Source organism: Canis lupus, chromosome 10, assembly GCF_048164855.1.
Source record: "Canis lupus baileyi chromosome 10, mCanLup2.hap1, whole genome shotgun sequence".
NCBI lineage: Eukaryota > Metazoa > Chordata > Mammalia > Carnivora > Canidae > Canis > Canis lupus.
The window spans coordinates 57394054-57419201 of record NC_132847.1 but is presented as its reverse complement, the minus strand read 5'-3'; the positions used below and the strand labels follow the sequence as shown (position 1 = coordinate 57419201).

Genomic DNA, 25148 nt, shown 5'->3' with positions numbered 1-25148 from the left:
AGCTGTGTGACATGGTCATAATGTTAAATCTTGGAATCCCCAGAATAAAGGTGACTCATGGCAGAGAAAGGTGCAGAATCAGACAAAACAGTGGCCCCTCTTGGACTGCGTTCTCTGAGGTTCCCCCTTCCATACACCTGTTGCCAGTCCTGCCAGCCCAACCCTTTCATGGGCGCCCAAGAGAGTTCTGGTAGGAGGAATAATAAGGTAATGGGACTCCAGAGGACATTCATCTGTCTCTTCCTCTTGGAATTTCCAGTGATGGGATAAGTGCAGACCTTCAGGCTTCCCTGAGCACATCCAGAGTTTGGTCTTCTGGAACCTCATGAGGACAGTCTCTGGGCACTGGCTTTGGCTCTACTGTCGGGCTCGTTCTCCTCACTGAGATTCCCCATTACCACTCTGCTCCCCCATAGGAACTCTTTGACATTGGTGATTTCCATTGTCAGCTTTCACTTTTCAGAGTCCTCTTAGGTTTGTTTCCATTGTGAGCATTTACCACTCTAGCCAGGTTCCTCTGGTGATGGCTCAGCCTCTCTGGACATTTTCCCCATTTTCCCACTGAGACACAGAGCTGAACCCAAGCACCAGATAGAGATGTTCACAAAACCCTGGAATCACTGGGGACCTCAGAGGTGGCCCAACCCCCCAATCAAATGCACAGGTTCATTTTTTAGAAGAGTTTTGTAATGTTTTCTGACTAGAGGCTTCTGCAACCACCCATGACTATTGATTCAAGATGGCAGAAGTGAAAGAAACACCAATCAAGTGAGTCCTCAATGTAGAGCCAATGACCTAGGAAAAATTGCATCCATCCCATTGTCACTGCCGTGTGAGCTCCCTGACAAAAAATGTAGAACTTTTAGAGAAGCTCTGGGCTCTAGAGAAGAGGAAGGGAAGGGGTCGTGGAAAAGCAGGCATACTCCCTGGAGAGGTAATCCTTCACAATGCCAATGCCTCTGCCCCCCACCTTCCCCACGAGGCTCTTGTTCCCTACTGCTGCCCTGGGAATTCAATGGGGGACAAGTAGTGTAGCAGAGGAACATGGGATCCGGAGGAAGAGTATGATAGCCCATGGAGGATCATAAGTAATAAGGGCACTCACTAGATTTGAATTTTGGCCACCACTTCCCAACTGGGAGACTCTGAAAGATGACTAGTCATCCATACCAACATCCCTGGCCCCCCAGTCTACCTCAGTAACACAACTCTGGTTTTTAAGTAGGTATGTTGCCATGCAGCTGAAAGGGACATGTAGTTAGATAAGGCCAGGATTCTAAGTCTGGCCAAGGAATATAAGTAGGAGTGTTATATGGGACTTCTGGAAGACTCCTTTAAGAAGAGAGCTTGGCCTTCTCTTCCCTTCTCCTTTCTGTTGGCTGGAATATGGATGGGATGGCTAGATCCCATCTTGGATTAAGAAGTGACCATGAGAAGGAAACCTCATTCTAGGGTAGTGTTGCATACAGATGGGAGCTGGGTCCCTGATTACACTGTGGAGCTGCCATAGCAGCCATGCCCTGCCTACACATGGACATCTTTTACATGAGAGAAAAATAAATTATCTCTAAGTCACTGATAATTATTTACTGCTATATACAGCTAAATCAGGTGACATAGTGATAGTGATAAAATGACATTGGGCAAGGCATTTGACCTTTTGGAAATTGTTTTTTTTTCAATACTGGGATAATAATATCTCGTTTATAAGATTTATAAGGATTAGATAAAGTAAAGCAGAGAAAAGTATCTTATAGGGTGCCAAACACACAATAGGTGCTTGACAAATGTGCTTCTTTTCCTTTAGCACAGCAGCCTCAGAGCTGGAGAAAGGAGCAGTGAGTCAGTTTACACACACATATACACAAATCTGCCCTGGTTTGTTATTGGGATTTTACTGAATTTGTAGGTCGCTTTAGGAAAAATTGACTTACTAATAGTCTTCCAGTCCATGAATTTTGTATATCCCTACATTCACCAAGGTCATCTTGAATTTCTCTTAGAAATGTTTTATAATTTTCTGTCTGGAATTCTTGCACATACTGTGTTTGGTCTATTTCTAGGTATTTGATGTATTTTGGTGAATATATGTGCAAATTACTATTGGGTGCATACGTAGGGGTGGAATTTCTGAGTCACAGAGTATGCATATGTTCAGCTTGAGTAGACCCTGCCAAACAGATTTCTAAAGTGGTGGTACCAATTTACACACCCACCAGCAGTGATTGAGAGTTCCAGTTGGTTCACATGGTCACCAACATTTGGTATTGTCAGCTTTTTAATTTTAGCCAATCTAGTGGGTGTATAGTCGTATCTCATTTGAGTTTTAATTTACATTTCTCTGATGACTGATGAAGTTGAGTACCTTTCCGTATCTTTACTGGCCACTTTGATACCCTCTTTTACAAATTTCCTGTTCAAGTCTTTTGCCCATTTTTTTACTTGGATTCTCTGCCTGTTTCTCATTGATTTGTAGAAGTTCTTTTTAAATTTTGCACATGAATCTTTGGATGGTTATATGTATTATTTATATCTTCTCCCAGTCTTCCATTCTTGAACTTAAACTTTCACTCTCTTAATGATATACTTTGAAGAACAGAAGTTCCTAGTTTTAATGTAGTCCAGTTTGTCTTCTTTATGATTAGTATATCTGTGTTCTGTTTAAACATCTTCGCCCACCCACACTCATGGAAATATTTTCTATCTTATCTTTTAGAAGTTTTGTTTTCCCTTTCACATTTAGATATAGAATCCACAGGAAGTTGATTTTATGTATGATATGAGTTAAGATCTAGATTCATTTTCTGCCCATATGGATAACCAGTTGATTCGGGACCATTATTAAAAAGTCCATCATCCTCACCATGCTCTCCCCATGCTATGGTGTCAATTTTGTCATAAATTAATCATTGTATATAGTATAAATCTATTCCTAGACTTTTCATTCTCTTCCAGTTGCATATCCACTAACCAATATAACTGTCTCAATAACTAAAACTTTATTATAAGACCTGATACCTAGTCGTGTAATCTTTCAACTTTGTTCTTATTAAGATTTCCCTGGATATTCCTGGCAATTCCTGTTGTCATTTTTCATTTAGATTTACTCACATATCTACACTTTCCATTTCTTTTCATTCCTTCCTGCATTTCTGTTCTTCTGTTTATGACACTTTCATTCTGCCCAAAGAGCCTTTATTTTACTGGGGGTTGGCTAGAGACCAATTCTCTCAGTTTCCAATTGTCTGAAATTTTCTTTTTTCATCTTTAACTTTGAGGTGTAGAATTCTAGCTAGCCATGATTTGTATTCTAGCTTCCATTGTTTCTATTAAGTCAGCTGCTTGATTTTTTGTTGCTCTTTTGGAGGTAATGTATCTTCTTTCCTCTAGCTGCTTTTAAGATTTTATCTATGCTCTGGTCTTCAGCAGTTTTACTGGGCTATACTGACCGTGAGGTTTTCTTTGGGTTTATCTTGATTGTAATTCACAGAGTTCATGCAACTTCATGAATCTGTGAATTGAAATGTGTTTGGAGAGATTCTACCATAATATCCCTTTAAATATTTTTCTGCTTATTCTCTCTTTCCTCACATTCCAAGACAACAATTATACGTATGCTAGACATTTTCAACATATTCCATATATCTCTTAGGTTTACTTCTTATTTTCTAGCCTTTTTTTCTGTGTTTCAGTCTGAATATTTATTGCTATTTACTACTACTACTACCCTTCTAGTTCATTAACCTGCCTTCTGCTGTGTCTAATATCCTGCTCCATCCATCTTATTGAGTTAATTTCAGTTGTCCTATTTTTCATTTTTAGACTCTGCTGTTTTCTTTTTTTCCTTCATAGCTTCTAGTTCTCTGGTAATATTCTGTATCTTTTCATCTATTTTTTGAACACATAAATATTCTTCTTTTATTTATTTTTTTTTATAGATTTTACTTATTTATTCATGAGAAACACAGAAAGGAAAGAGAGAGAGGCAGAGACACAGACAAAGGGAGAAGCAGGCTCCATGCAAGGAGCCTGACATGGGACTCGATCCCGGGTCTCCACGATCACGCCCTGGGCTGAAGGCGGCGCTAAACCCCTGAGCCACTAGGGTTGCCCAATGTTCCTCTTTTAAAGTCATGTCTAATAACTTCAAGATTTGAATCATCTGTGGGTCTGTTTCTATTGTCTATTTTTCTTCTTTCCTTTATTCTTTCCTCCTTTATTCCCTTCCTCATTTTTTGCCTGCCTGCCTGCCTGCTTTCCTTCTTCTGTCCCTCCTTTTCTCTTCTTATTATTTGGTCCTATTTCCTGATATGCCTGTTAAATTTTATTGATATAATTGGAGATGAAAAAAAAATGTAGAGGCTACAGATGGCATTATCTTTCTTCAGAGAAGATTTCTTTCTCTCCAAGAAGGCAGTTAGACTAAGAAAAGATCACCTAATCCAATCAAGAACTGAGATGATTCCAGGCATGGTTTTGGTTTTTATAAGACCCGGCCTATTTTTGGTTTGCCCTTACTCCTAGTATTTATTCTTCATTGTTATTAGCTGAAATCCTGGGGTGTTTACTGGCCTTGGGGTTCAACTTCTTTCTTCCTAATACCGTGATACTCCAAACACCTCTTAATTTCTAAAGCCACTGCTTTTTCTTGGTTTCTCAGCCTCTTGCTTTATGCAGCTTGGTTATCATGAACTATTTCAAGTGCAAAGGCCAGTCTGAATACTGGGCTTACTTTTCTGTGCTTCGTTTTTCTCCAAGACCTTGGTGTTACAAGCCTTGCTACCCTGATAGCCTTGAACTGCAGTTTTTTTTATCTTCCCTTCCCTTTGGGATGGCTGAAAACTCTGATTCAGTGTTTTGTTTTCCTGCAACTAGCTTTCCTACTTACAAAGCATCAAATGCCCCAAGGGAGACAGCAAAGAATGCTGGACTCTTCTCAAAGCATTCTCTTCTCTTTAGCATCTTGATCCTCAAGTCCTAGATGTCCTGCTTGCTTTATGAAGCCTTTGAATAGCTATTTTTATATTTTTTTCTGCTTCTCTGAATGTTCTTCGTGGGAACTTTGGTCTGATATAAGCCATTTCATCACGATCAGAGTGGAAGTATGACCTGAGACTATTTTGCTTCAAAAGTAGAAAACAGCATGCCAGGCACAGGACAGCATGCCACTGCCTTCAGCTCTTTGAGGGGCTGTTGTGTATAAGAGGGAACAGACATGATTACTGCAGCTCCACAAGGAGACACTGCATGCAGAATACAGGTCATAGGGAGGTGCTGGAGATGCTGTATCCAGAACACTAGTCTCCTAGACAGCAAGCACTTCTTAAGTGGAAATTCTTCCTGAAGAGAGAGAGAGCTTCTCCGCACTGAAGGATTCTAAGATGGAGCTCAGCAAGTATCTGGAAATTGCTATTGAGAAGATCCAGTAATCGGATTGTAGGAGGGACTTAATCAGTAGTAACCTATTTATATAGTCTTGAGATCTTGGGAGGTTTATAGAAATACAGATTCTTAAAAATATCCCATAGGCATACTGAATCAAAATGTAGGGCTCTGGCATCTGCATTTAACAAGGTCCCCAGGTGATCCACAAACTGGGGTATAGACACAAAGAGATTAAATACTCCCTAGTGTAGCTCCCAAGTGAGACTCTGGGATCCCCAAATCCCACAGGGGATGCCAGAGAGAAACTCTCCTAGTTTTTCCACTCTGAGGGTGACAGCTGGAGATGTGGAAGAGGATGAGTTCTTCACCCTCTGCTGTGTTCTGTCCATGAGGCTCCTCTCTCTCAGAAAGCAGGACTCTGCTTGGTTCTGCTGGAATGACAGACCCATAAGGTTTAGTCACATTGTGGGTTAGCAAGCTTGTGTGGGCTAGCCTAGGAGCCTAACCACTATTTATAACATAGTTTCTGTGGAAAAATATGTTCCAAGTTTCAACAACTGCCTTTCAAAAATATGCTGGAGCACAACCTGTCAGTAATTGGGACTATCTATATAAAGTTATTTTCTCAGAAACTTTTAGCATCTCATGATAAACCTGACCTCAGAGAATGAGTAATTAATCAGCCTTCAGTGTCAGCTCTACAATGGAAGAAATTCTTCTGCCCTGAATAATCGGAGGCCGGCTTGAAGAGCAACTACTACTTTTTCTCAGACAATTTGTGAGAGTGTTTCTTCCTGCTGTCATTGTTTTGCCCAAGGGAGATTGGTGCTGGCTTCACCTGGGAAGTGATGAATGGCCTGGGATATAATGTGGTAGCAATGTCTTCAACTCGGTGCTTGCTAAGACAGTGACAACGAGGTCACCTTTCCGGGCTTAGTTACACCTGTCCCATTCCAAGGACTCTTCCCACAGAAATGAGGTCAGCAGCCATATTTCCAGTGTTCTTCACTTGAGGGATGAAGGACAGTGTTGTGAGATAGAAAGATATGGATTTGTAAGTACATATGTAAAAAGTGCACACAGGGGCTTGTGTTTGCTCCAAGCTCAAGTTGAATAAATGATATGATTTTGTGCCCCCTGCTGTCTCCACAAAAAAATGACCCCAATAAACAACATTAAGGAAGTTAAAAAATTATACTCATTTATCCCTTGGTGAGAGCACACTGAGAATGTTCGCCTCAGGTCTGGACTCCTGACTTTAAAAGGGTCATAGAAACCTTGAAGGATGACCCAGGGGCATTTTCTGGTAGGGAAGAGGTCTGGAAACATCATCTGAATATAATTATTAGATTGAACAAACAGGACTCAAATATAGACACCACCAGCCCCGGATGCCTTTGTATCCATCTGAGCAAGTTCACAGGATCAAAATCCAAGAGAGAAGTCAGAGGGGCCTCATGACTTTGATGCTTAAAGCAATTAGAAAAAACAAATCCAATTTATAATTTATAATACTTTTAACATAGCCAGTAGCTAAATTAATAACCAGAATTAGACCCAAATCATATTTAAAAATCAAAGAAAATATATAGCCAAATAGTAAAGGATGGAATAATAACAAGAATGCATTTAAACAAAACATTAAAAGGTGTGACTATCACCATAGCAATATTGAATAAAAAATAAATGCACCTAAAAAAAAAAAAAAGAAAAAGAAAGAAATGCACCTAAGAAGTAAAAATTGCCTATTGGTATTTGAAAGGAGCTCACTCTAATGGGTAGTCAGAAAGCTGCACATCAAAATTAAAAGAGGATATGCTCTTTTACTTACCCTAATAAACTGCTGGTTTTTAAAATTGTGAAATTCATTGTTGTCAAAGATGCAGAGAAATGGGTACTTTCATACCCAGTGGGATTTTAATTTCTCATATTTGGGGAGAATATTCTGGCTGAAGTATGGGTGAATCGTGTTTAAGTTTGTTATACTCTTTGCCTCAGCAATTATACTTCTGGGAATTTATTCTGAAAATATAAGTACCAGTATGTGTTCAGAAAGTTTAGATACAAGGATGCTCTTCGCATCCAAATTCGAGACATCCTAACTGCCCAATAATTGGGGATTGGTTAAGGAAGTAAGGTAGGGCCTGCACGCTCTGGAGGACCGTTGACCCCTGCCAGCACAGATGTCGGCACAATCTTGGCTCTTCGGGGCGTCCTGGGTTAGCAGCCACACCAGCCGCGCTGGGTGGCTGGATTGGGCAAGCCACCTTTACTGTTAGTAACAGTGGGTAGCATACTATATCCTGGACACCAGACTGGGTGCCTTGCATGCTTCATGTCACTGAATCCTCATGACCACCCAGCAAGAGAGGACATAGAAACCTGCAGGAGAGGGGACTTCGCCCCAGGTCACAGCAAACCCAGAGCCAGAGATGGAGGGCAGGGCTGCCTGCTTCCAAATCCTCTGTCCTGACTACTGTGCCAGGGTCCTACCTATGTTGCCAAGAGGAAACTTCTAGATCACCTGATCCCACTTTCTCATTTTTCAAATGGAGACATTGAGGATTATCAAGGATCTCTGTAGGTATTGCCATGGGTGATCAAGACAGAAAACATCTTGACCCCACAGAGCTTAATTCTAGCTGTTGAGGCATAGGGAGCAGGGAAGAAGGGAGGGCTGGAACAGACAAGAGGCAAATGATCACATAAGTAGAACCATTACTGGATATGAAAAGGGCAGTAAAGAAGATCAAACCAGTGGATGGAGAATGAGGGGTGTTTAGAAAGGGTGTGTCAGGGAAGCCACCCCTGTGAAGTGACAAGTGTTGACGTCTGAATGCTGAGAATATCATACAAAGAGCTGGGGAAGCTTTCTGGCAGAGGAAACAGCTGGTGCAAGAGCCCTGAGGTGCCAACCAACTTGATGTGATCAAAGGACCCAAGAGGTCTAAGTTAGAGAGTGTGCCTCATTATGGGCCCTTCAGCCCTTGTGCTCCGTGAAGAGGAGTAAAAGGGTGGAGGGCAGAAAGCAGGCCCCACGGGAGCACATGAGGGTGGAGGGCTTGAGGGGGGCGTGAGGAGCAGCTCAAGGCTCTGGGCCAGGCTGGACATAGAAACGGTGCTGCCTCCTGGAAGAACCCTTGGATTTGAGGAGCTCCTGCTGTGTGTTTTGAGTGATGAACAAATGTGATGGCTGGACATGACGCATTTCCAAGGAAAACTGTCAACAGGAATGAGACCTGAGTCATCCAGTGGGAGCTGAAGCAAAAAAGGAGGGGGTGCTATTGCTGGGCCATCAGCATTCCTATGTGGTCAGGCGAAAAGCCTCTCCTAGAGTCCACAATTATACTTCTGGGAGGCCCTTGGCTGTCCCCAGGCACGAGTGAGTGTGACCCTGTCCTGCTAACACCTTGAACCATGGGCAACAGACTCACTCGGGCTCCAGCCATGAGACCCAGCCCTTGAGGGCTCAGCTTCACCACCCTCCTTGGACACCAGACGTGGCCCCAAACAATTGGGGGTGGTTTGCAAAAAGCAATTATGCCCTCAAAAGTCAAAAATTAAAGACGTAACAGAGATGGAATGGGACCAGTGTAGCTACACACACACACACACACACACACACACACACACACACACACACACAAGCTGTGTAACCTTGGGCAAGTCTCTGGACCTCTCTGTGCCTCAGGCTGCAGGTGGGGGGGAGCATGTGTGACCAACTCTAAGAGCCCTTCCCAGTATAAACTGACAATGGTTTCTATATGTGATTTGTCCCTAAAGAGGGTTTTTCCAAAGACTTAGCTATAGGCTGATGACGTTTCTGACAGAGGAGTTCAGAAGTGACTTGAGAGGCCCATGGGAAGGTTAAGGGTGATGAGTTCTCCTGGGGTGGTATCCATTTGAATGTGTAAGCCTCAGCAATTGGAGTAAAAAGGTTTTCATTACTTTGTGGCCACAATCAGAATGTTAATATTACCAATGAAGTTCTTTTGTGAAATTCAGTTCAACAGGAGAAAAAACTTCTTTTTACAAAATGCTGAATTATTCACAGACCTTGCTTTATTACAGAAGAGGAAAGAAGAGGGAAACAGTATAGGGTCAGAACAGCCCTTACATCTGGGCACCTGGGACCAGCCCTAGGCCCCATGCTCTAGGAAGGCCTCACTCAGGCTCCACAGGGCTCAGAATCCACAAGGCCACTGGGTCATGCCCCCCACCCCTGAGCTTGCACCCCCTCCCTCCTAAGAACTGGAACCACTTCCAGGGCCAGGGAGCTTCTTATCAGGGTCTGCACTCTTGAGATTGGGCTGTACCTCTGGGGTTGTTAAAGGTCTATGATGCTGGAAGGGGAGGAGGTGTGGACTGAGCTGGGCTACAGAGGTGTGCCCCACCGCAAAGCCAGCTCCCTCTATGCCTCTATCTCCAGCCTGAAGCTCCAAGGAGCCCCAAAATTCTGTATTCAAACTTGCCCTTCCAGATCATTAGGAAGGTATATTTATTATGATGGGGAGGCAAAAATATTTTACCGGGCGGTTTATTGGCTTGTCTATAATGTAAATATTTAGACATATGGAATGTGGTCCTCCACTGGTACTGTAGCTCCAAATCCTGCAAATATCAGAGGGAGGCCTAGTTAGGGTGCATTATTCCTTCACCTTAGCCTTCCTAGACAGCCAGGGTGCAAGTCTCAGCTTTGCCACTCACCAGCCATGTGATCCTGGGCAAGTCAACTTTCCTAAATCAATGTTCTCATCTGGAAAATGGAGACAATAACGGTACCTCACTGTATGAGGTCACTGTGTGGATTAAATGAGATAATGCCCATAAAGAGCTGGGCACCGTGCCTGACTCACTGTAAGCATCGGAGAGTGTTAGTTCTTGGCACCATGTGCCTGATGTCTCTGCCGGCTATAACCTGGTGTCCCCCCATCCCCCTGTTTTACAGACTCCACAGCAGTATGAGAGAGAGTACAACAACAAGCGGTCGGGCGTGGGGCCCAGCAAGTTCCATGGGTACGCCTACGATGGCATCTGGGTCATCGCCAAGACGCTGCAGAGGGCCATGGAGACACTGCACGCCAGCAGTCGGCACCAGCGGATCCAGGATTTCAACTACACGGACCACACGCTGGGCAGGATCATCCTCAATGCCATGAATGAGACCAACTTCTTCGGGGTCACGGTCAGTCCCATGGCCCAGACTCCCCTTTCCTTCGGGCCCCTTGGTGATGTACAAGGCAACGGGGGCTGAGTCACACACCCTTTGATACTAGATCCATTTTCTCCAGTCATTGAGATAACTTCCTGTGGGTTGTAGGATTGCGGGGCTGCCAAAATGAGGGACAGGTTCAGGGATACTCTGACACGCTGGGGAAATGCTTCTCTGCGGCTCATGGACTGCAAAGGGCACAGTGAGCTGACTGTTCACAGAGCAGTTGAAATTCACCAGCTGGGGGATGGGGGCAGCAAGAGGCCTGGACCCAAAGTCAGGTTCAAATCCTGGGTCTTTCAAGGTACCTTCTCCAAACCATAGAGTTTTCATTCCCAACATGGAAATAGTACCTATTATAAAGGTATAAAGATTGACCATTACAAAGTAAAAACTGCTAATATTTGTTGAGCAGGCTACTTGCTCTGAGCCTTGAGAGATGAGGATAATAACATAGGACTTGCAAAGAAGTTGGGAAAAGCGTTGATAATAATTGTTAACATTTCCTTAATGACTATTATGTGCTACATACTTCGCTAAGCACTTCATGTAGGTTGGCTATAAGAATGTATGCCCAACGCTAGGCCCAGAGTAGGCTCTCAATACATGCTAGGATTGCTGGTGTTAATAATGATCCCGTTGCATCCGTATGCCATCCGCAGGAAGTAGATGCTGTTATTATCACTATTAGAGGTGAGGAGCCTGGAGCTCAGAGCATTTACATTCTCCGGCCAATCAGAGGTAGAACTGGGATTTGAACTTGCGTCTAGCTCTTAAATGCTGCATTACACTACCTTCTGGTATTGGACGTAAGTGGCAGTTATATCTCGTGATGATGTGTTCGTCACTGACTCTGCTTCAGAATATAAGGAAAATTTGCCTAAAACATGGATTGAAATGGCTAAAATCCTGTCTTGTGTTCTAATTTAAAGAGTCAAGAGAAGTTAGTCTGTCTTGAGGTATTAAGAATTGTAGACAAGATGAGTCCATTGGTGCATTTCTTAAATGTTCACACTTCCTTTGTGTGCGCACACTCAGGCTTGCCGGTGGTTGGTCTGGTGGGCGGGGGCTGGTGCAGGTGAGGGTGTCAACAATGATGTGGATGCTGAGGTAGGTAAGATGGGCTCCCTGTCCTGGATCCTGTGGTCCAAATGAGGAGGCGAGAGCTGGACACCGATGATCATAAAAATTAAAAGGGCCCAGCACCATGGGAGAGAGCGTATAAGCCCAGAGGGGTGTCTGTGACCATGGATGAAAAAGGGAGCTTTTTGGCAGAGATAGCATTGTGCAGTGCCTTAGACATGCAGAGTGGGGGCCGGCAGTCTGGCCAGATGGAGCGTGGTGAGCGAGGGAGATATGCGTGAGTGTGTGCAGGGACAATTACTTTGTCGGGATAATTGGAAAGGAGGAGGATGAGGCTGGGAAGGTAAGTTGGGGCCCACTCCTGAAGGAACAAGCGAAGGAGGCTGGCCTTCATTTTACAGACCACCTATTCTCAAAGTGCTGGGTAGAAATGCACACTCCCCAGCCCGACCCCCCAGGACTCACAGACCCTCCAGGCGGTGCTAATGTGCTGGAGTTTGAGCGCAGCTGCTCCGGGTGGTGGGCAGCGGCTGAGGCTTCCTGAAAAGAAGTGGATCTCCAAAATCTCAGACCAGAGCCACTCTTAACCAGACAGTTCTTGGCCTCTGCTCCCACAGTTCAGATGCAAAGCCTCTGAATAGTTAGGGGCAATACCCCTGCTTATGGTGCAGCTTGGATTCAGACAATAAACAGCTTTCAAAAATTTGGTTTCCAAAAAAATGTTTTTGATCCTCAGAACCTCTTATAAAATCTCATGTGGTGCTGGTATATAACACAGATTGGAGAGAAGCTTCTCAGTTGAAAGGAGGAGCAGCCCAGGGCCCTACCTGTTCAGCCACTCACCCGCAGCCCCTGGGCCGCCCCCCAACCCCCTTCCCTCACTCCAACCCCGCAGAATGGCCCCACCAGGACCCCAGAGGTCCTCCCTCTTCTACACAGACTGAGCCTTGCAGAGGGTGAGACTCGCCTGTTCCACACCAGGAGCACTGTGGGCAGAGCAATCTCCAAACGTGGCTACACTTCCTCAGGTCGTCCTGCCACACTTTGCTTCTTATTTAATGGAAGGAATCCACAGTATCTCCAGCCCAAACAGCTGGATAGAGAGCTACAGAATCTAGGAAGCCTTCTGTGTCCCTCCTCATCCTAGCACTCGGCATTTTGCCCAGATGCCTGATGTATCTTGGTTGGAGATCATTTATAACCACTCTCAAGGGCTCCTTTTCATCTAAGCCAAATAATACGTAATCTCCACTTGATGAGCAATTAGATAAAACTGCCTGGACACTTTACACAACTTGAAGAGGAGTTTCTTTCTCATGAGAAATTTCTTGACACGTATTTATGCCCTCCCCGGTTTATAATAATTCAGCGGATGTCAGGATTCAAGGTGCTCTTCACAATCCTCAGATTCAACCCCCTGATGTTGTAGATGAGTATCTGAGGTCTGGAGAGGGCGTTTGCAAAGTCACACAGAGCAACAGTTTGGCAGAGCCAGGATGGTGTGGCTCATTGGGCCCTGTCCCTGCCACAGCAGGTGCACCACTTTTCTCATTGTGCACATTCCCCTTTACTGAAGAAAGGGATTAGGATAATGAAAGAATTCTACACTTTTCCCCCCTTCCTCCTAATCTCCTTTGTCACATATTAATATGTGCTTGTCACTGGGCTGTAGACAGGTTTCATTAAAATTGTCTTCTGATCAGAGAAGAAAGGACATCTTCTGACAAAATAAAAAGTGTCTCTGTGGTCCAAGGAGACCACAGAAGGCCAAGTTCAGCCATAAATAAAGAGTTGGAAAGGAAAGGAACAGGAGGCAGAAATAAATTGAAGCATTTTCTATTTGCTAAAGGGTTTTCATTATACGGCACACATGGTGTCCATTTTTCCACTCTCAGGCAGGCACTTTATTCTGGGTCACCCTCATTCAGCATGTTTACTATACGGAAAATCGTTTAAACACATTAAATTAATTATATCCGTGACTCAATTTCAATTGATTCAGTGTGCACACTCTCGTCTGGAAGCCAGGCCTGTGGTTCCTGGTTGGCATGTTAAAGAAGAGATTTCTTCCACGCATCCTAGATTGGGGACTCCGGCTTCAGCTTGGGCCCAGTTCTGTTTTATCTTCTTAGGAGCTCCTCCCAGGTACCCTTCCCAGGGAACACTGATATAGATTCTGTATCCCCCTACCTTGCACACCTGATGTCCTGGGCGGGGGGGGGGGGGGGGGGGCGGGTCTTGCCTCCCTCTGCTTCCCTGAGGGTGCTCTTCTGATTTTTGGCCCTGTTATTAACCTCTTACCTCTCTATGGTCTGCAAATCTCAAAATGCTTTCCCACGTGGACATACCCTCTTCTGCCAAACGTGTGAACAGAAACTCAGGCTGGAGTTGGTGATTTAAGGTATCACAAGCCCAGAGCATTCTGAGAATCCCAGCTCTGCAGGTTTTGTCTAGGGCAACATTCCTAAACTTCTATATGTATAAGATGCTCCCAGGGAACTTTGTTAAAAATTCCAATTTCTCAGCCCTACCTAGAACTTCTGATCCAATGGTATTATGATAGGGCCAAGGAATTCACATTATTAACAAGTAGTCCTGGTGATTCTCAAATAATAACCCTGAGAATTGCTTGGGCTCTGATGGGCACGAGCACATGTGTAGACATATGCACGCATGCACACATGTATACATGCACACATGTGTACAGGCACACACTTTTTGATTTTAGACCTGACAAATGTATTTGTTCCTACATTTATTCACTCCTTTAGTAGCCTCTGGGCTGGGTACTGGGATCTGGAAGCATAGAAAGGAATAATGTGTGGTCCCTCCCTGAAGAACTCCCTGCCCAGTGAGGGATATAGACAAGTAGATGAATAATTGTTGGTCACTATCCAAGGTCTGGCCAAAACCCTTGGAGGGAGGATTCCATTCACCTTATGGGAGTAAAGACCAGGGAGCTGTCCTCAATTTTCCTGCAGGTCAATAAACGAAACCCCATGTGTGGATAATTGCAAGGTGCCCCTGCTGTGCGTTCTCACCTGTGCCATGTGTTGGGTAGCAAGGATGCAATGCCAGGCTCCTCCATGCCCAGGACTGATGGTGATATACTATGATTTAACAGACTCCTCAAATTAGGTGTTCTTACCAAGGATACACTAAATTCATCGACAGGCTTATATCCATAACACTTCAAAACATGCTTGGGAACATGTGCTAAGTATCCAGGTAAAAAATCAAAGCCTTCATTTTCTTTGGGTGATCACTTTTTTAAAAAAGATTTTATGTATCTATCTGAGAGAAGGAAAAAGAGCATGACCAGGGGAAGGGGCAGAAGGAGAAGCAGACTCCCTGCTGAGCAGGAAGCCTGATGTGGGGCTGGATCCTAAGATCGTGACCTGAGCCGAAGGGAGATACTTAACCAACTGAGCCACCTAGGCGCCCCAGGTGATCACTTTAATTTTTTCCAGTTTCCAGTCTCTTTAAACAAGGATGACATACCAGATCTCAAGTGGACAAATCCTTTGGGCATGTCACACCGAGATTCGATGGCTCTAACTTTCAGTATACCCCCTTTAGCAAATATTCCTTCATATTTGTCTCTTAAGATGACACCATATTTACTTCATAGTGCCTAGGATGGAAGCTAAATTAATATCTCATTTTACTCTATTATGAAAACATAATACATGTAACATTTTTCCTGGAAAGTTACTCAGGGCATGTACCAGGTTTGCATGGGGGCTATGAGGCTTCCAAGAGCGTTCAGCTATGGAGAAATTGAAAGAAGCTCCTGGGGAATATCTTTGATTGTAAGAAGAGGGCCCATTCTTTTTAAACTATTTCCTGTGATTGCCTCCTCACTCCCCGTGGACGGATCTAATGTAGAAACGATTCAAAGTTCCTCCAAATAATAGCCCCATTCTTCATTGTCTGCCCAGCCTCTCAACCAGCTGTGAGTCTGGACATCTCGGTGTAACATCTGTCGGGGGAGACCAGCAGCCTCAGGTTCAGGCATGTCACCTCTAATGGCAATTATCTCTAATTGATCACATCGAGGAGGTGACGAAGAACTGCAGATGGTGATTTGCAGAGTTTATTGATCTATTTGCCTTTGTTGTTGGAAAACAGGAATCCAGCTTTTGCTGCTGGTGTGTCCCTGAAACTTCAAATCGTTATGCAAGATTTGTTTAAAAAAAAAATATATATATATAGTCTCCACTAAGATTCAAATACAACCACTGTGCTCCCCCTACCAACATCTTACCTGGAAAGAGGGCATCACAGAGTAAACTCGGTTCAGTTGGAATTCCAATGACTGCAGGTACTTGGAAGCAGGTAGTTAGGGCAAGCCAGTGAGATCCTCATCCCAGGGAAATGTTAGCTGAAACCCCATTCTATGTCACATACACTGCTGCCTTGTCCTACTGGGATGCTGAAGTCGTGCAGTTGAGTTTTTATTCAAATAGGAAACTTCCACACACACACACACACACACACACACTCACACACTCCCATGAATTAACCATCACCTTGCTAGAGTTGGCCCATCTTTGCTGCCTGTCCAATCTTTTGGACTCCTGGTTTTATTCTCTAACACAGGTTAACCTACAGGCTTTGTACCAGCCACCCATTTGATATTTATATCTCGTATCAGCATTTAAGGTTGAATTTGAGTGAGATAAGAAACAGAGCACTGGGAAGGCTACCCAGAAGTAGAGAAAACTCTCCCAGTCCTGGCTTTGACCTCCTTCTGGGACTGGTCATTTGCCAGTCATGATTCCTTCCCCTGGACTATCAGGATTCTGGCTGTTTCTGGATTTTGTACTCGAGGCTATCACTAGGAACCTGTCAGAAGCTCTGCAACAGTCTGACTGATGTGTCTACTGTGCGTCCTAGAAAATGGGACTTGTCCCAGTGACCTCGTGCTAGCTCCCGACACCACTCAGGCTTTCCTATTTTAAGGCTTCCCTTTCATGAGCCTCTCTGGGCTGTTCCCAACCCGCCAAGGACTTCTCCTGCACCCCACCTGTCTCCACCCCATCCCAGACTCCTGGGAGTTCCAGGGGAAGTAATCATACACAAACTTAATTTTTTAAAATTTATTTATGATAGTCACACAGAGAGAGAGAGAGAGAGAGAGGCAGAGACACAGGCAGAGGGAGAAGTAGGCTCCATGCACCGGGAGCCCGACGTGGGATTCAATCCCGGTCTCCAGGATCGCGCCCTGGGCCAAAGGCAGGCGCCAAACCGCTGCGCCACCCAGGGATCCCCATACACAAACTTAAAACGGAGAAGCTGGTCTGAGAACCTGGCTAATGCCCCCTCCTCCTCTTAAACTCAGGTAAAATGCACCATGGCCTGGGGCATGGCAGTGATGAACTATAGCAGGAAATGTGAATTTGTAAAGTCAGACAAAAGGAGGCCACAGTCCACTGCTTAAAGCCTACTGACCTCAAGGAAATTATTTACCTTTCATCTATGGAGGGAAATATAACCTACTTCATAGGGTTGAGATGGTAAGTAATGATGGTGTTTAGCTCCCCAAACCGCATCATCGTTATTTCTATTATTATGACTACCGCTGTCACCATGGTGACTTTTCAAAAAACAGAGTTTCTTTGGATCTAATCAAGCAGTATTCAAAATCAAGTCCAGCAAAACAGTCGTTCCGTGCCTACTAAGTGCCAGTCTGTTTCACATATACTATCTCATTTAATTGTCTCAATAATAAGCAAATTGATTAACTTGTTTACAGGTTGTAGGGGTTTAATATCAAAATAACATGGAGTAAACCCTGCCTGTAAGCAAGAACACTTTGCGAGTTTTCCACATTTTGCAATTTGATACTAGCCTTAAAAGTGGAAGGCTTTTGCTCACAGACCCCCCTTCTGTTCTTCCCTTTAGTTTGGCTCAAATTCCTGTGGCCCTGAGAATTAGCACTCAGCACTGCACACGAAAACTAGCTACAGCAAATGCTGCTGGTCCCAGCCAGATCTCCTGGGATCTCTTTTAGGGCTTTGGTCGGGTCTGCCCAACACCTAGCTGTGCAGGTGTCCCTGCTGATGGCTCACACCTCGGGTGATTGGAGTCTCCCAGCCTGGAGGTGCCTGGGACCTATACCCTAGCCCAGTGGCCCACAGTGGATGACTGGCTGGTGTGACGGTACAACACCAGTGCCATTCACGCTCCAGAGTTCCCTGCAGGATTAGGATGAGGCTGCCCCTCACCTGAAACCACATTCTAGCTTGGCCTCCTCTCCCTCCTCTCTCCAAGCTTCTTCTGAGAACATGTCTTTAAAAAATCACTTGCACATGATTCCCTGTCCTGGGCTCCGCTTCTGGAGGACCCAGTTGAAGACACTCATGTGTCTTTCTGGGAAATTTAAACATCCTCAAGAGGGAATTTTTACTGTAACCTAATTGTCATCTGTGCATCAAGTTTAGCAGCAACCCTCCCCCGTCGCCTCCCTCACACCAGGTAGAGGGTTCTGGACTCTTCTCCCTTATACTCACACTTTGATCCTGTTCCTGCCTGTTGCAGTCAGCCTGCAGCAGAGCCATACTTGCCTCCTCTGATGAATTAGCAGCTCCCAGATTTGCAGGGACCACAGCTTTTCATGCCTCTGGTCGCACAGTTCTGCACCTAGCACTTTACACCTGGTAGAAGCTAACCTTGAGTTTGTTGGATGGAGTCCACACACGATTGAGAAATTCAGTCACACTCTCCCACTCTGCTGCCTTCCAGGCTTCTAGAAACTAAAAAGACTTTTTTCTGCCCAATAAATAATCAGAACCGACAAGAGAAGTATTAACAGGATCTATAGTTGTTGAATCTGCTAATAACGATCCCCTAATTCTTGCTGTGATGGCTGACATCACTGTTTCGCACAGCTTGTGGAAATCATCCCAGCATGTATGTGTGGGGGTGGGGACAGGGGCTCCTGCCGCATCCTTCCCTTCCCGAGGTAGGAAAGAAACCCGCCCTCTGTCCCCCTCCCCTGTCTCTCCCATCAGTGTCTCTCTAGGGCTCAAGTCCTAGGGCCTGAGGGGGAGATGGGGGCTGCTGATGGGCCTTTTGTGACTTTAGACTGTCAGGGGTAGTTCCTAGAGGTAATTGCTAGTAATAAACAACTATAATAATAATAATCACTGTGTGACTGCCCTTGTGCACAGAGTACATTTATAGTCTCTGTCTCCTTCATTCCTCAATGCAATTACATTTATTAACATAATGCTAATAATAGCTATCAATTAATGAGCTCCTACTGCATCCCAGGCTGAACCCTAAGCAGTGTACCCATGTTATTGAATGTGATGCTCAGAACAGCCTCCAGGGTGGGGGATGGGTAACTCCCGAGCCTGGAAGCCACCTGCTCCCAGTGAGCTGTGTCCAGCTCTCTCACCTGTGTCCCATCTCTACCCACGTGTCACCTTGTCAGGGAGGCCTCGCCGACACCCTGTTTAAATTCACAGTTCCCAGGACACCTGGGTGGATCAGTGGTTGAGCATCTGTCTTTGGCTCGGGGCATGACCCTGGAGTTCCAGGATCGAGTCCTACATTGGGCTCCCTGCATGGAGCCTGCTTCTCCCTCTGCCTGTGTCTCTGCTTCTCTCTCTCTCTCTCTCTCTCTCTCTCTCTCTCTCTGTGTGTGTGTCTCATGGATAAATAAATAAAATCTTTAAAATAAAATAAAATAAAATCAGTTTCCACCCTATCATTCTGCCTCTCCACAGTTACCCCATCTGATGTCCCCCCACCCCCACTAAGACTTAGAGCTGGGTGCCCAGGACTTACTAGGTGCCTGATAAATCTTTGTTTAATGAATGCAGGATTTGGGTCATTAATGACCATGTCATAGATTTAAAAAAAAAAAAAAAACAAGCTAAGCAGAGATAAATGATGTACCCAGCATCCTCCAGGTAGCAAGTGACAAGAGTTTATTCAAAACTGGCTCATGTGGCTAACTCAGAAGCCCAAGTTCTGGGCCATTTGGGTGTCCCCTAATTCAGCCAGCATTGCTAGCACTGCCTATAAGCCAGAGCTGGGCCAGGCAGAAGGAACAATCTGGAAGGTTTGCCACCGCTGCCCCCCACCCCGCCCCCAAGGAATTTGCTGTCTGAACAACCTGGTGAGATGCATAGGAGGGAAGCAGGAACCACTCCCTCCCCAAATTAACAGTGGAAGATGTGTGGGCTCTCCACCAGCACTTGAGTTATTTATGTGTCCATCTGCCCTTTCCCAGGGGACAGTGAGCCTGGGAGTCCCTTGACTGGGACTGGGGCCCATAATTCTCTCTGTACCTCCAGTGCCATGTATAATACTGGCTCTTAGTCCTTGAAACACATGTTTGTTGATTGAATGAGTGAGTGGTGAATCGTAGCTCAGAGCGGCAGTGGCTTGCTGGGCTCCCACGGTGTTACTGGTGAGCTCATTCAGAATCACATCCTAGTTCTTCTGATTCTAAAGGCAGGTGTCTCCAAATCTAGTGTTCCTAGGCACCGCTTGGCTGCCCTCCCCCCACCCCCGTTTCTTTAAACACAATTACAAATGACTGCAGATAACGTACAGCACAGGAAAGAAACCTACTCCTTCTGCTGTCAGATAAATTTGAAAGATCAAAATAATGTGGTTTAGCAATTTGTTTCAATTGATGCCTAGCCTTCCAAAGCTTGCAAGTTTGACTTCCTCTAGTCGGGATAAAAAATAGCTGTTTCCTTATGAAAAGCAGTGTGGGGGAGTGTATCTTCTTAGGAGAGCTTCAACAGAAGCCCTACGTACAGACACTATCCAGGTCTCTGTAAGAAACAAAGGAAGGAGCCAGTAACAAGGTGGTCATAGTAACAATTACTGTAATGACAAATGTCATGATAATCGGAATGGCTGTGATTTTGAACGCTCACTATATGCTGGGTGCTGTGCTAAGCTCTTAAATGCATTATCTCACTTGATACTTGTAATAACCTGGTTATGGATTGAATTGTGTCCCCCTGAAGATCCATACTTGAACTCCTAACCCAAAGTACCTCAGAATGTGACCTTAATTGGACATAGGGCCACTGAAGATATAATTAGTTAAGATGAGGTCCTCCTGGAATGGGGTAATCCAATATAACTAGCGTCCTTATAAAAAGGGGGAAATTGGAGACAGACACGCACACAGAGAGAACGGCACGTACAGATGAAGGCAGAGAAGGGCTGATGCTTCTACGAGCCGAGGAACACCAATGATTGCCAGCAAACCACCAGATGCTGGGCAAGAGGTGCAGAACCCACTCTCCCCCGCAGCCCTCAGAAGGAACCAGCCCTGCCGACACCTTGATCTTGGACCATTAGCCTCCAGAGCCATGAAACATTAAATTTTAGTTGTTTCAACCACCCAGGTTGTGATATTTTGTTAAAGCAGCCCCTAGCGAATGAATCCAGCCCCAAAGAATGGAGACTGTTGTGACCAGCATTTGGCAGGTGAGAAAACTGTGAGGTTGAATAATTTACCCAAGGTTGGACACAGGACACAGGCTGGCTTACTTTCGACCCTCATGGTTAACCATTACCCTACACCTATACAAGCTGTCCTCCTTTAGGGGGCAAAAGAATCCCAGCCAGGGAAGGACAGAGCTGAGAGGAGTCAGTGAGACTGGCTCTTCTCACCACCCACTGTCCAGGTAGGGAATCTGTGGCCCCCCTGAGAGGCGAGGCTGGAGCCAGCCCCCCCCCCATCTCTAGGAGGGCAACTCCCTGACGGCTGGTTTCTACCACCCAGGGGAAAGTTCTATGCCTCTTGGTTTGGCCAGCCAGTCCCTGAAAGCAGCTCCTTACATTTTACTCACTTCTTCCCTGACTGGGGGAGCAAGGGTATTAGAACCCCATGTTCCGTCATCTTCTCATTTGTGTATTTAAAAATCACATGTACGTTTCCTTTCCGGACTACGAAGATAACACATGATTAGAAGGAAAATGTAAAAAATACAGACAAGTACCAAAAAGAAGGTCAAAGTCACCCATAACTTCGTCATTCAGATTGCTCTACTTAAGTACCACCCTTCACACCCAGCTGTGATCTTTTTTTAAAAAAAATTCTTTTATAGCTATTTGTTTTGATTCCTCACATTATAAAGCTTTTTCTATGGCAGTGGTTCTCAATCATTTTAACTCCGTCTTTTTTTATTGTGATAAAATGTACATAAAATTTACCATTTTAACCACTTTGTAAGTGCAGAGTTCAGCGACATTAAGCACAGCCACATTGTTGTGCAACCATCACCACTGCCCATCTCCACGACTTGTTCATCTTCCCAGACTGAGCATCTGTACCCATTAAACACTAACTCCTGATTCCCTGCAATCATTTTTTAAAAAGATTTTATTTATATATTTACTTGAGAGAGAGAGCGAGAGCAGGAGGGAAAATCTGAAGCAGACTCCACACTGAGCCCGGAGTGGGAGTGGGATGCAAAGCTCAATCTCACGACAATGAGGTCATGACCTGAGCCAAAACCAGGAGTTGGAGGCTTAAACGGTTGAGCCACCAGGGCATCCCATGTGATCATTTTAAAACTATTATTTATTATGGGAAAGCTGGTTTTATTTATGTATTATTTATATTGAAAATTTTTGTAGGGCAGCCCGGGTGGCGCAGCGGTTTAGCACTGCCTTCAGCCCAGGGCGTGATCATGGAGACCCAGGATCGAGTCCCACATCAGGCTCCCTGCATGGAGCCTGCTTCTCCCTCTGCCTGTGTCTCTGCCTCTCTCTCTGTCTCTGTGTCTCTCATGAATAAATGGATGAAAAAAAGAAAAGTATTTGTAAAGATATAAGTAGTTTGCTGACTAATTTTAGAGAAAAATTACTTGCAAGCTACTGCTAACCAAATAGTTATTAGCCTAACAAAAGGTTTCATACAGAAATTTAAGAATGTACATTTTAAAATGTTGAGAATCCAGTGAGCAAAATTTTTAAAGTAAATAATTAAGTTTATTTTAAAGTAAAATACAGTTAAATATTAGTGATATACCCACTATTGAGGAAAATAGTCAGATAAAGATAGACCCCAATCTTATGTGAAAACCAAATCTGAAGAGCCCCCGTAACACATCACATGCTTTTCTCCTTGTAGGAGACCGGAGTACCCCCCTCAATGTGTGTCAAGGTATGTTAGCCTGTGCACTTGCTAAGTAGGAGGGAAGCCTTCTGCCATCGGCGGGGACAGCTAACATAAATTTCAGTTGACAAGACACACAGCTTTAAACACTGATGGATGCCCACTCCGCCTATGTGCGCTGGTACAGTGGTGACTTGCACACATGGCTGTGACCCCATGTGAGGCCAGCCCTGTGTCAGGGGTCAGAGGGAGCTGGGAAGACCCATCTTCTCATGGAACTGCAAACCCCTGCACCCTCTTTCTTTCTCAATGAAATTCAAGCTTTCTAGAATTTTTGTTTAAACAGTAATTAGCAGGGGCACCTGAGTGGCGCAGTTGGTTGAGCATCTGACTCTTAGTTTCCGCTCAGGTCATGATCTCAGGCCCATGAGACTGAACCCTGCTGCACTGAGTTCTGTGCTTATCTCTCCCTCACTCTCTGCCCTTCCCCATGATCTCACACAGATGCTTTCTCTCTCTCTCCCTCCCCCCCCCTCGCTAAAATAAATAAATCTTTCATAAATAAATAAACAGTAATTGGTAAATTACTCAGTTGCTAGGCCTAGAGTCTGGTCAGGGCACTGTAAACCGTGGAAGAAGGTGTGGGAGGGGCAGAACCACCTTCCTAAGAGGCAATAGTGTGAAATGCTTAGTATTGCAGACTCTGGAGACAGACTTCCTAGATGCACATCTTGGCTGCATTTGCTAGGCAGATAAACCTGGGCAAGAACTTAATCTCTGTGTGCCTCAGTTTTATTGTCTGTAAAATGGGGATAATGCCTTAGATTGGGCTCCCTGTGAATAGGCTCTGAGCCAGAGTGCTGCGTGCGGCAGATCTGTGGGAGGGTGAACTCAGGAAATGCACTGTAAGTGAGTGAGGACAGTAGCTTGGGGCAGAGCAAGAAGCTGATCCAAAATGTGGTTGCAATTGAGGCTACAGTTGATGCTGGGAGTGCTCTGGAGCTGGGATGGCCCTCACCGTTGTCCACAGTGAGGCATAGAGCAGGGGCCTTTGTAGCTTCCCATCAGCTAGTCACTGGCCATGGCTGGACCCTTGCAGTGGAGGGCAGGTGTCTCCGTAGGCAAGGAGCTTCCCCATAGTGGAGGATAATTGGCAGTAGGATACCCAGCTGGGATCCTCAGTCACCAGTATTCCCAGGAGCTGGAGGGTGATGCTCCAGCCATAAAGAGGAGAGCTGAGTAGAGCTCCTCCAGGACACCCTACAGATAACAACAAGCCTACTGTATAGGGTCATGGGGCTTAAAGAGGTTTTTGCATGTAGGGTACAGAGCCCGAGCTCTGTACTGAGTGTGGAGCCTGCTTGAGATACTCTCCCTCTCCCTCTGTTCCTCCCCCTGCTTGTGCTCTCTCTCGCTCCTTCTCCTTCTCCAGAAAAAAAAAAAAAAAAAAATTGGCCTCTTCGAAGACTTCTCTATAAACCCACCTCATTTATTAAAAAATAAGCAAGCAAATTTCTGCAGTAACAAAGATGCAGCAAAGCCTTAACAGGGAAGCTAGCCTGGGCCCCCAGGTTGGCACACCCCAGTCAGGCCCCCAGGCAGGGCAGCAGCCTCAGCAGCAGGTCCAAGCACAGCACCTCAGAGGCAGGAGAGGTGCAATCTCAGCTGGGACCCAGACCTACATTTGTTATTTTAATAGCTGTGTTTGATTTTAATGTGTACAATAAAAATATAAGTAGCGCTTGAGGTAGCAAGAAGGGGTTTCTTTTTTAGTTTTTTTAAGAGGCAGATATTTAGTAAAGGAAAGCACAGATGGTACGTGGATGCTGCAAAAATCACTAAGGTGATACACACATCATGGGGGTTTCATACTGCTTTATCTTTATCTGGAAAGGCACTTTGGTCGTCCTCTTCGAAGGCAAATAAATGAATCACAAGAGTGGGAAAGACAGAGAGAGAGAGAAACCAACAGCAGAACAGTGGTCATCTTGGGCAGCCTGTCTCGTCTCCAAAGCAGTAAACAGTACTGTACTTTAACACACCAGATTTTTGTGGTAGGATTAATAGCCTTTTTGTTTCATGCCCTTTCACCACATTCTGTGCATTCTTAGTAATAAAAAAAATGGTGTTTGGCCAGGGGGTGGTGTCCATTAAATGAGCAAGAGCCAGGCTGCTTTGGGTAAGCTGCCTGTGCCAGCTGTTGGAACCTGGCCGTGGACCCCAGGCAGCACAGTGTGGAAATCCTTGCTCTCGTCCTTGTTGTGCCATCATCTTGACTCTGAGTACTTGGTTAGCTTTATGATGGAGGCTTCTCCTACCCACTTCTTGAGGGTGTAGTCTTAGAAAGACCTTTCTAAGACCCCATTA

General features: G+C 45.1%; 1 protein-coding gene across 1 annotated transcript in view; it reads left to right on the top strand.

Moving 5' to 3' along the window:
* The window catches only part of GABBR2 (gamma-aminobutyric acid type B receptor subunit 2), a 370018-nt gene that overhangs the window by 221404 nt on the left and 123466 nt on the right, over positions 1–25148 (top strand). The window contains exon 7 of the mRNA XM_072842074.1: positions 10334–10570. Within this exon, the coding sequence (XP_072698175.1) occupies positions 10334–10570 (237 nt within the window). The remainder of the gene's footprint in view (positions 1–10333; positions 10571–25148) is intronic.